We start from the raw sequence: 13,017 nt of genomic DNA on the forward strand, positions 1-13,017 counted from the left end.
GCTCAGTGGGTAGAGCATCGGCCCGCGGACCAGAAAGTGCTGAGTTCGGCTCCCACTAAGGGCACGTCCCTGGGTTGCAGTTCGTCCCGGCCCGGTTGGGTCATGCGGGTGGCAATCAGTCGATGTGTCTCTCTCACATCCATTTCTCTCTCCCTCTCTCCCTCCCTCTCTCCCTCCTGCTCTATCTGAAAATGGATGCAAAAATGCCTCGAGGATAAAAAAAAATAAGTTGAGAGTATGACAGATGTCCCCACCCCCTTCTTGCCCCACTGACCCCCTTCGCCCAGTTCCCATCCTACCCCAGACCTTCTCCATCCTATTTCTGTGTTCATGGGCAATGCATAAATGCACATAAATTATTTAATCTCATTCATCACTTTGTTCCATGTTTCCATGCCTCTGGTTCTATTTTATTCATCTCAACAATAAGGATAAAAATATAAAATAAAGAACATGTGCTTGGTATAAGAGAAATAAACTAATGTGCTTTAACTCACCAGATTTGGCAGTAAGAAAGAACTAAGATGATTTTAAACCTATTCAATCAGAATGTTGTTGGATGCTTGATCTCAGGCAAACACTTCAATGTCAATACAACAACAAAAAAGTATTTTAAAAAAAACAGTGATTGCCAGGAACTAGGAGAAAGTAGAGGGTGAATAGGCAGAGCACTGAGGATTTTTAGGGTGGTGAAACTACTGTGTATACTACATTAATGATGGATACATGCCATTATACATTTCACCGAATGTACCACTAGCGTTAACTTTACACTAGCGTTAACCTTAATGTAAACTAGTCTTTGGGCAATAATGACATGTCAATCAGGTAAACCATTATAACAAATGTACCACTCTAGTGTGGGCTGTTGACAGCGGGCGGAGCTGTGCCTGTGTGGGGGCAGAGCACATACGAGAAATCTCCGTACCTTTCTCTCAATATTGTTGTGAACCCAACCGTGCTCTAAAATGGAAAGCTTAATTAATTTAAACAAAAGATTGCCTTCCCTAACTGCCAAGAAAAAAAAAATTGTTTAAATTGACCATGTGTATAATCCTGTAAAAGACTGAAAGAAATATAGATTTGTGAGGTGTATACTATATTCTCATGTTTCTTATTCCATTTTTACCATATCAGTTTAATTACATTTTTATTTGTATATGTATTAAGAACTAAGTCTTCTATTGTTGCTTTAAATAATCTCATTGGATTTCATTTTCACAAATAGAATACCCAATTTCTTAAAATATATTCATTATTAATAGTTCCCATTATTCGCAAAGCTTTTTTAGAAACCATTAGGCAAAATTTGTTTTGAAATATATTTCTTTTCTTCAATCTGTGAACTTTAAGCATTACTACCACAATATTATAATTTGAAAATACTAAAGAATATTTCAAAATCCGTATTTGTTTTTTATTTGCAAAGAGAAGTTTCCTTCAAGTTCCATTTACTAGAAAACCTCAAATGATACAACGTGCAATGCCCCACTTCCCCAAGGATGCACAGGGCATATTTTAAAAGCTGTGGAACAAAAAACTTAGCAAAGAGATGGAAAGTACAAGTGAATTTAAGAAATATTGAGGTATCTAGCCCTGGCTGGGTTTGGCTGAGCAGTTAGAGTGTCGGCCTGCAGTCCAGAGAGACCCAGGTTCGGTTCCCACTAAGGGCATGTCCTTCGGTTGCAGTTTGTCCCCGGCCCTAGTTGGGTCATGTGGGTGGCAGCCACTCAATGTGTCCCTTTCATGTCGATGTTTTTCTCTCTTTCTCTCTCTCCCTCCCACTCTATCTGAACCAAAAATGGAAAAATGTCCTTGGGTGAGGATAAAAAAAAAAAAAAATCTAGAAATTCCAACAACTAATTATTCTTTCTTATTATACTTTTATTGGATATGTTAAATAGAAGAAAAAATCATCTAAGACATTAAAGAACATTTTTAACAGGTGAAGAAACTACTCTTCAGATTGAAAAACAATGAGAATCAATTTCTAAAAATCCACATCAACTGCTGGAAAAGTGACTTTAAACAAATTGCACAAATTTGAATGCCAAGCATAAAGAAAAAATATCTTAAAAGCTCTCAAAGTAAAGGAAAACAATGTTCCACAAAGAAACAAACATGTAAATTGGCAAGCCACTCTCACCCCATGGGACGCTGGAAGTTCAAGGAAAGCATGATTTAGAACTCCACGTTTCAGCCACTTACCACCTGGGTGGACGAGGAAAATACACTTTTAGACATGCAAAAACTCAAAAATGTTTACCAGCCACAAACGTACTTGGAAGAATTACTGAAGACTATTCTCCAAAAGATGAACAGATAAGAAAGAAGGAATGAAATGTAGGAAAGATTTGTGAGCAAAGAAGACAATTTAGACCTAATTCTAAATAACTTTTATAAATTTCTTAAGAGTATAGGAGCTTGTGTATCCTTTTCCCTACCTTTTAGCCTTTTTATTATAAAATATAACACATACATAGCACACATACAAGGAAGTACATAAACTATAATACAACCTAATGTAACATACTAATACATTATTGTAAATAAATGCTTTGAACCTACACCCAGCCTCGAAGGGTAACATTGCCTCCCTCACACCCTTTTCCTAACCATCACTCCCAATCTTTTTTCCAGCAGTATCCACTGACATTTATAAGAATAACTTTTTGCCTTACTCTATAGTTTTACCACCAAAATATTCATTCCTAAACAATATAATACAGCTTTGACTACTTTGGAATTCATGCAAATGGAGCCAGGCAGTATGTAATATTTTGCGTCTGGCATCTTTCACTAAACATTAATGTTTACGGAGCGACAAACAGGACTATGGAGCAAGATGGACTGAGCACTGTCTCGACTCCCCACCGGTCTCCAGCACTGATACTCAGCCCTCCTGGGCAGCTGGCGCCTGGTTATAAGATGTTTTCTGTGTCAGGAAGACAATATTATGTTTGCAATATCCCCACTGCCACATCTTAATCAGATATGTCACCATTCCTTATCAGCGCTCTAAAGAATAGAAGCAGGGAGCTCAACCTATAATATATGCAGCCACACCCATCCCAGGAACACCTCCCACTTGATGCCAAGAGCCGGGGAGAACACGTGTACACGGGAGCCACAACCTGAAAGTTCCAGCCTGCATGGTGACACTGCTTTGTCACTCTTCATGCACAGTGGGGTCCAATAAAAAACAAAAATGGGTTTGGCTGGATCCCTGAGTCAAAGACATCTTCCCTGGGGAATGAGGGAAGGTCTGGAAAAAACAGTCAGTCTCCACCTGCATCACCTTAAGCCACTTGTGAATGAGGTCACTCATCCGAGCAAGAAGGATGACTGGGTGACCATGTTGTCTGAGGTCCACTGGACCCCAAGGCACGCCTGAAAACAGTAGTTTCACCACCAAAAGGGGTCTCAGAATCATGAAGCTGCTCTTCGCGGACGTGGCTCTTAGAGAAAACCAAGAGAGCTCAGGGGGAAAGGAAGACCGAGTCACCCTCCACCACACCACACTCCAGTGGGCACCCCGAGGGAAGGAAGCCAGGAAGCCAAGGGGCTCACAGCCAGTCCAGACGTAGTCAAGACGAGCTGTGTCCCGGCTCGCACCGCTAGGAACCCGCCCGCGGCTCCTTCCAGGAGGGACGCCGCTCTAGTGAGACGCTGAGACAAACGATTTCTAAATCCTCCCCAGCAAAGGTAGCTGCCCAGGGTCTCAAATTCCTATGAGGTCACCAAGTGCTATCAGTGCTACTGTGCCATCCCCTTGGCCTTGACACCCTGAGGCAATCTGTCTTTGCAAGAAAAGCCACTCTTGTAACCACAGTGTCCCCAGTACGAGGAGGCGCCGTCAGGTGCATCCCATCCTACCGCCCTTATCCAACATGACACCCACCAGGGGCCGGGATCTTCGCCCGCGGGTCCGGACTGCCCCGCTGACATGACTCACCCTGTGATGCCAACACTGTGCATCCTGCCCCTGGAGCCTCTGTGCTGCCCTTGGTATGACATTCTTGCCCCCAAATGCTTAACCTGAGTCTAATGATTACACAAGGCTCATTTGAATCTAATCTCGAGGAAACAATCAGACAAACCCAAATTGTGAAAGTTACAAAACCACTGGCGTAGATTCTTTAAAAACTATCACAGGCGCGTAAGAAAGAGAACTCACGGGGACTGGGCCAGATTAAAGGACACTAACGAAGGACAGCGAAGCAACCTGATCCTTGAAGGGAGCCCTGTCGTGAAACATCATGCTGTTGGCGACATACACGCAGAGCCAGAGGAAGGACGAATGTGGCCAAATGCTAACACGCAGGTGAGATACCCAGCGGAATGCAAAGTGAACAGGTTTTCACACGAGCTGTGTGCCACTACTCTCATTTCTCAACCGTGGCCGCGCGAGGAAGGCCGCGCGAGGAAGGCCGCGCGAGGCGCACACTCACGCGAGCAGGTGGCCGTCTGCCACTCCAGGCACTGTCCGTAGGGAAAGGAGATGATGTAAGCGTTGGAGTCCACGCAGCGCCGGGTGCTGCCGCACCACATGCACTCCATGCCGTTGCTGGTGCAGTTGGAGCACGAGGTCCGTAGGGAGCACGGCTTCTTGCACGGCCTTGCATTCTGATTTGGACTAACTGAAATAAACCCACACACGGAATCATTTTATGTGTCAGTGCACTGGGACATATGGAAATGCGTTTTGCGTGTTTTGCTGTTCAGGGAATATTTCAATTAAGCCAAGAGATGGATAAAAAAGCAAAAATGACTTGAAACACCCAATACAATATATACATGATGTTATTATAGAAGTGGAGACTTGAAGCTTTTTAATTTTTATTAAGCAATGTCACCCCAACAAATTCAATAAAACATTTTTAATGAAGATATGTTAATACTTCTTAAATTTATTTTCAAATTTAACTCTTATAATTTCTGGGAGTGGTCAATTCTTTACAAAGTCCATAAAGGTGTATAATTTAAAAGCCATCAATATAAATATATCACCTAACTGTTCTATCTATTGGCTAAATACCATGTACACTATCATCATTTACTTTCCTAGCCACAATTACATAAATATTGAAGACCTTATCAAAGCAAATGTCAGTGAATATGTTGCTTATATAAACAATAAAAATAAAATAATTTACTATAAAATCTTTACATAAAATGTAGTATACAACACACCCATTAGGTGACTACCATTTTTTTAAATGCTGACAAGAATGAGGAGAAATCTGAACCCTTGTACACTGCTGCTAGGGATGTAAAATGGTACAGCATCTATGGCAAACTATAACAATTCCTCAAAAATTCAACACAAAATGACTATATGGTATAGCAATTCCACTTCTGGCTAAAGAAAGCAGGAATTGGGACAGATTATTTGTAAACCTATATTCACAGCACCACCATTCACAATACCCCAAAGGTAGAAGCAACTCAAGTACCCATCAGTGGATGAATAGGTAAGCAGAATGTGGTACACACAGACAGTGGATAATTATTCAGGGGGAAAAAAGAAATTCTGACACATGCTACAACATGGACGAACTTTGAAGACATTACACTAGGGGAATAAGCCATCGCGAAAGGACATGGACCTTATGATTCCACATATGAGGTGCCTAGAGTAGCCCAACTCAGAGAGTCAGAAAGTCAAAGGCGGCTGTCAGGGGTGGGGCAGCAGTGGGAGGGCTTACCGTTTAGTGGGCATGGAGTTCAGTTTGGGGGGGTAACAGATGGTGTTGATAGGTGCACAACAAGGGTATGTACTTAAAGACACTGCACACTACGTTGAAAATGGTTTAAAATCTCAGTTGCATCTCAATAAAAGTGAAAATATGTGGTTAAAATTATAAATTTTATGCTATGTGTATTTTAATGCAACAAAAATACAATATTGAAAAAGAGAAAAGAATTCAATATTCTTTTCTCACTTCACTGAACAAAAATCCATTTCACAAGATGTAACAAAAATGTTTCTTTTTACTTTTCAACTGAAATAATATACACGATTAAAGTGGACCTAAATTAGCTGTTAATCGTCAAGACAAATCTTTCTTCCAAAGACTAATATTACAAAAGTAAAAGACATTAGCCCGGCCAATGTGGCTCAGTGGTTGAGTGTCAACCCATGCACCAAGAGGTCACCAGTTCGATTCCCAGTCAGAGCACATGCCCAGGATGTGGGTCCGATCCCAGTGAGGGGCAGGCAGGCGGCGGCCAATCGATGGTCTCTCTCATCCATGTTTCTCTCTCTCTCTCTCCCGCTCCTCTCCTCTCTCTCTAAAATCAATTTTTAAAAAAAGAGAAAAAAATATTAAAAATAAAAAATAAAAATAAAAGACATTAACAAATTAAGAATAGATTCTTAGTATACTGGAACGAACTATCACCATATGTTCATAATCTCACCATTTCAACCAAAAAAGTAAAGGTTGTATAAAAACAAAATGCATTACTTTCCCAAGTTAATGCTAAGCTCACTAACAGTGCGTGAGGAATGTGGATACATTTCATAAAGAGATGGCAAAAGTCACTTCAGGCCCAGACCACCCGCCCTGGAAGGGATGGCGGCGAGCGGGGCTGGGCCCGGGCCCTGGGCCACGCTGGCCTCCGGGGCTACTCACCCACGGGCTTCTCGCAGACAAGGCCGTCGGCCACCGAGGTGCAGGGGTTGGCTTTCAGCCCGGCCACCGCGGCCCGCTCTAGGTACGCACAGAACCCAGAATCGTTCGGTTCTCCAGGAAGCCACTGCAGTGTTGTGTTTGTGAACGGAGACATGTCCTCCCATCCCCAGTAGGATATGTTGATCTTACGCAAGCCTACCCATGGTGACACTTTCTGTAAACAAGAGCAAAGGAGGGCGTTAAAAGTCAGATGTAAAAATACTGTGCCATATTCCGTAGCAGAGTACATTCGCATTAAAAATTACATTTGAAAATATACAGAACCACCTTCCTAATGACTGCTGGTACCGAGGATAATCAACAATCACAGCACATTTTGGAGAACAATGTAGAATAGAACACTGTTTATAACTATACTTTATGGTTAGCTACATGATGGGGGTTACTTCTTTAGCCCTTGAGAACCTCAGGCTCCTCTTCCACTAACAGGGGATATAAACACCTATCTTATGAAGCAACATCATCATTATTACAAAACAACATATTCTGCTGCTGTTACTGCAGCTGCTGCTACTGTGACTACTCCAACCACGACCACCACCACCACCAATAGGATCAGTTATAGAGATAAGTATCTAAACATAAACTGCAATTAGATGCATGGTGAGGAAATTGGAAACAAAATAAACAAACTGGGCAGAGTGGCTCAGTGAAAACTTTGTAACAGTTTCTCAAAAGGCGGAAGAATAACTGCCTCTTTCCTGGTTCAGACCTCTACTAGTACATTAGGACATTCAGACAATTTTGGGTAAATTAATGGCATCTATTTTCATTCTTAAAGAAATCAAGAAAACTAATACAATCTGACTCTTGTGCCTAAAACTGAACCTACAGAGGTTGGCAAATGTCACAAAACTAAATAGTCTTAGTACTGTCACTAACATTTCAAAAGTAGCTTGAAAACAACATATGATCTGTATTTACATACCCCATTTTAATTATGACACAATTTTAAAATGTTAGTCTTATGATAATCAAAAATAATGACATATTCTTGGTCTAAGCTACTCTCTTTACAAAATTCTATCAGATTATCTTTTTTCTTATCTTGTTTCTCCTTCAGAGTTACACTTTTACCTTTTTTGAGATATTTTTTATTTTTTCTAGCTTTCTTGAAAAATACTTCACAAGAATTGTACATTATTAAGCTATACAATGAGGCGTTTTGGTATAAGTATACATTGTGAAATGATTACCACAATCAAGCTAATTAACATAACAGCACCCCATACAGTTATCTTTTTTTGTATGTGGTGATAACATTTAAAATATACTATCTTAACAAATTTCAAATATGCAACACAGTATCATTAACTATAATATCTATGTTGTACAGATCTTCAAAACTTACTTATTCTCCATAACTAAAACTTTGTACCCTTTGACCTATATCTCCACATTGTCCTCAGCCCCTGAAAACCATTCTATCTCTGCTTCTATGAGTTCAGTATCGTATAGAATCCACATATAAGTGATCATACAGTATTTGTCTTTCTGTGTCTGGCTTATTTCACATAGCATGAGGTCCTCCAGGTTCATCCACGTTGTTGCAAATGGCAAGATTTCCTGCCTTTTTAGGGCTAAATAATATTCCATTATATATCTCACATTTTCTTTACATCCATTGATGAACACTTAGGTTGTTACCTTGACTGTTGTGAATAATGCTGCAATGAACATGGGAGGGTAGATATCTCTTTGAGATACTGATTTAATTTCCTTTAGATACATACTCAGAATTGGAATTGCTGGATCATACAGTAGTTCTACTTTTAATTATTTGAGGAACATCCATACTGTTTTTCAAATTGACTACATTGCCATCAACAGTGTACAAAGGTTCCTTCCCTTTTCTAGACATCTTTACCAAAACTTAGCTTGTCTTTTTTATAACAGCCATTCAAACTTAGCTTGTCAGTATGAGATGACACCTCAATTCGTTTTGATTTGCATTTCTGTAATTATTAGTGATGTTGAACTTTCTACCATATACTAATCATAAGCTCCTGGACATGTGTATCTTCTTTGGAAAATGTCTATTCATGTAATTTGCCCTTTTCTTAACTAGGTTATTTTCTTTTCTGTTGAGTTCCTTATATATTTTCAAAATTAACTCCTTATCAAATGTATGGTTTACAAACATTTTCTCCCGTTCTGTAGGCTGTCTCTCCACTCTGCTGATTGCTTCCTTTGCTGTTAGTTTGAGGCAATTCCATTCTATGTTTGCTCTTGCTGACTGTGCTTTCGGCATCGTATCCAGAAAATTACTGCCCTAGCCAACGTCAAGAAGAGTTTCCCCATGTTTGCTTCTTGTAGTTTTACGGTTTCTGATTTTACATTTAACTCTTTAATCAGTTTCCATTTGATTTTTTATATGGTGTGAAGTAAGGATCCAGTTTCACTCTTCTGCAGGAGGGTATCCAGCATCATTTTTTGAAGCGATGTCCTTCCCCAACTGTGTGTTCTTGGCACCTTTGCCAAGTTACAATGGATAATAAATGCATGGATTTATGTCTGGCCTCTTATAATGTGTCTTACAAAGATCTCTTTATGTTTAATCTATTTGAGGTTCTTTGTTTTTGGTTTAGTTTTATCCCTTTCTTAAATTTTTTTTTTTAATTCATGGATCTGGATGTTCATTTCTCTCCATATTTGGGGAGTTTCCTGTCATCATTTCCTTAAATAGCTTTCTATCTCTTCCTCTTTCCTGTGCCTTCCAGGACGCCCATAATGCATATATTGTTCATTTACGGTTTATCATAATCATATAAGCTTTATTAACTCTTCATTCTTTTTTCTTTTTGTCCTCTGGCTGAGCAATTTCAAATGACGCAGTTGAGGTCACTGCTTCTTTCTTCTGCACGATGGACTCTGCTGTTGAAGCTCTTTACGGAATTGTGTAGTGTGGTCCCTGTGTTCTTCAGCTTCAGAATGTGGTTCTTTTGGATGGTTTCTGTGCCTTTGTTGAACTTCTCATTTTGTTCATGAATTGTTTTCTAATACTAGTTAGTTGTCTATCTGTGTTCTGTTGTAGCTCACGCACCTTCTTTTAGGCGACTGTTTTGAAAACGCTGTCAGGCAGTTCACACATCTCCATTTCCCTCAGGTTGGTTGCTGGTGCTCCACATAATTCTTTTGGCAGTGTCATGTTTCCCAGACTTTTTGTGATCCCTATACCCTGGCATGACCCCATCTGTGCATTTGAAGAACCAATCACCTCCTCCAGTCTTTACAGACTAGCTTCTATAGAAAAGCCCTTTACTGTCAGCCTACCCAGAGAGTCTGGCAGGCTGTGTGCTGGGCTTCATGAGTAGGCTACTGCTGGAGTCCTTGTCAGTGAGTGACCAGGCCCAGAACCCTGGCTCAAAGGAGCATGCCTGATGCTTGGGTCTAGAGGGCAAGCCTGAAACCTGGGTCTGCGTGGCCAGCCTGGCACAAGGGTCCACTGGGATAGACCTGGTGACTGGGTCCACAGAGTGGGCCTTGAATCTCAATCCTTGGGGACCTTCCTGGTGCTGGGACAGGACAAACCTGACACCTGTGCCCACAAGTATGGCCCTGGTACTGAGTCAGCAAGGACTCCAGTGGGGCAGGCCTGGTGCCGGGCCCACGGGGGAAGATATGGAACCTGAGTCCATGAAGGTGAGCCTTGAACTGAGGACTGTAGGGGCAGACCTGCAGGTTGGATCCAGAGAACTGAAGCCTGAGTACACTGGAGTAGACCTGGACCTGGTCCACAGGGGCCAGCCCAGTGCTGGGGTCTATTGGAGAGGACCAGGACCCCAGGTCTGCTGAAGCCTAGGGCCACAGGGAACTGTCCTAAAGGCTGGGTCCATGGGAACCACCCTGGAGCCTAAGGGCATGGAAACCAGTCTGGAACTGGGCATGGCTGCCGCCTGGGTCCATGGGGACCAGCCACGCACCAGGGTTCATTAGGGCAAGCCTAAAGCTGGTGTCCACCAGGTCAGGTGCTCACTCCACTCTTCTCCCCCTTTGCTGAGGGCGTTTCTCACACGCCTCACTGCCCTGCACAGCCCTGGGGAAAGGGTGCCGCAGGTACTAGGAACTGTGTGCTCCACCCTCTTTAATGAGTCTTTTCTTACCACTGCATTTCCTCCCAGGCGCCGTAATCACTCACCTGGGTTCCTCACTCTTGTAAAGATGATTCTGTACACAGATGGTTGTTCAAATCAATGTTTCTGTGAGGGAAACGAGCACTGAAAACCCCCATTCTACTGCCTTCCTAACATCTTTCTTAAACACTTCTACTTTAATATACATGATGATATATTTGTTTTCGAAGTTACTAAGCTAATAAAATTATATTATAATATTAAGTGGTTTCGAAACTCCACATCATCCTTTTTTTTTAATTGTGGACTGTGTCTCTCCACTTGATTCTTTAACAAAATAGAAATGAGATATATATCCAGTATTCATTCTAAATATATTGCACAAATGGTCAGACAGAGCTTATAAAGGTGGTCATAGAACTAGAAATTTGTCAAGTGTATAAATGCACTTTAAAATAAATTTTAATAGATTTCACATAGTTAACACTCAACAAATACTTCTTAAATAAAATTAAAATATGTACATTCAGCCAGGCTGGTGTGGCTCAGTGGTTGAGCGTCAACCCATGCACCAAGAGGTTGCTGGTTCGATTCCCAGTCAGGACACATGCCCAGGTTGTGGGCCCAATCCCATTGGGGGGCATGCAGAAGGCAGCCAATTGATGTTCTCTCTCAATGATGTTTCTATCTCTCTTTCCCTCTCCCTTCCTCTCTCTTAAAAAAAAATGTACATGTACTATGACAGTAGATCTCATATAACCTGTACACATAGTAGATAGTCAATAAATTCTGCTGAACAAAGTTCAATAGAACAGAGATAGTTATTTTTCAACACTCAATTCCTGAGACAGAGATAATGCTTAATAAATAATGTTTCTAATTATAAATATATACATGCTGCTATGCCTTGTGATTTTAATATATTCCATACATTACTCTAAAAGATACTTTTATAACAACGAAGCTATAACATTTTTACAGTTCTTGATAATAACAGCAGGAGTCAATCCAACATAGATATTTCAGATTAATGATTATGCTTCACTTTACAGCTACTCTGCCTATATTTCCGAACTATCCATAGTAAAGACAAGTCATTTAAAATGAAGTATTACTCCCTAACTCATCATGATAAGAATCTTCAAGGAAGAGAAGAACAGAAAAATGAAGCAGTTGATAAAACATTTAAAGTAACTATTACTCAGTAAATGAACTGGACAGGCAGTTGAAAATGAAAGATAAATTACGATATTAAGAAATTGTACAACAGCACACCATAAATCATTGCAACATTTCATTAGCCATTTCCGATAAGTAAATGATCATCTGACCCAGGATATCTCTTTAAAGTGTATGAATTTGTTGATCTTTATTTGCCAAGGTAGGGTTATCTCAAGTTTATACAACTGCAATGACTCAGAGTATAATTCATTTTATATAAAGATATGCTTAATGGAATGTCACCTTGCAGAAGTTTTCACCTCTGAAATTTTGCTAAGGCTCAGCTTTCTAATGAAATAGAACATTCTTCATTTGCAGGGCATGCTAGTCCACAAACTATGGGCTCGAAGTACATCACATATCCAAAATAATAGCCCAATCTATATGACATACAATAATAAGCAAGAAAAAAACGAGCAATTAAAACAAGTATCCTTGAAATATGCAACTTGTAAAATAGCGCACTTCAAGGTTATAGTGTAAGAAATAAAAATAATAGAGCAATAGAGTGCTAATGCCAAAAACTAGTACTTTCTATAACTCAAAGAATGTGAATTTACCAATAATAAGCTCTTTATAGGTTATACATATTCAGTAGGACTAATTTCCAAATGGTCATTAGAAACTGTCTCTCGGTTTTATAATTAAAGGTATGAAGCTTCTGGTTTCACCAGAATAGAAACAGATCTTAGGCTGTATGCTCCATGTGACTAAAAATAAAACTTTACAAATATACCTTGTCACATTATTCTGAAGAGACTGACAGCTGTCAGAGGGGAGGGGAGGAACTGGACCAAAGGTGAATAGCCCAAGAACATGTATGCAGAACCATGGACACAGACAACAGGGGGTGATGGCCAAAAGTGGGGGTGAGAGCTGATGCAGGTGGGCAAAGGTGGGGGGAATGGGGACATCACAGTGTCAACAATAAAAATAAAGTTAAAATAAAATAAAATAGAAGGCTTTCCAGAGACTTGTTTTAAGAAAAGAAACTACAGAACAATATTTATATTGTACCACCTAGA

General features: G+C 40.4%; 1 protein-coding gene across 1 annotated transcript in view; it reads right to left on the minus strand.

Annotated features, from left to right (window-relative positions):
- ATRNL1 (attractin like 1) overlaps nucleotides 1-13,017 on the minus strand; it is a 545,834-nt gene that overhangs the window by 428,892 nt on the left and 103,925 nt on the right. The window contains exons 16-17 of the mRNA XM_036265661.1: nucleotides 6,639-6,852; nucleotides 4,452-4,640 (exon numbers count right to left, since the gene is read on the minus strand). Of these exons, the coding sequence (XP_036121554.1) occupies nucleotides 4,452-4,640; nucleotides 6,639-6,852 (403 nt within the window). The remainder of the gene's footprint in view (nucleotides 1-4,451; nucleotides 4,641-6,638; nucleotides 6,853-13,017) is intronic.

The sequence above is a fragment of the Molossus molossus genome, unplaced genomic scaffold (assembly GCF_014108415.1).
Source record: "Molossus molossus isolate mMolMol1 unplaced genomic scaffold, mMolMol1.p scaffold_m16_p_17, whole genome shotgun sequence".
Classification (NCBI taxonomy): domain Eukaryota; kingdom Metazoa; phylum Chordata; class Mammalia; order Chiroptera; family Molossidae; genus Molossus; species Molossus molossus.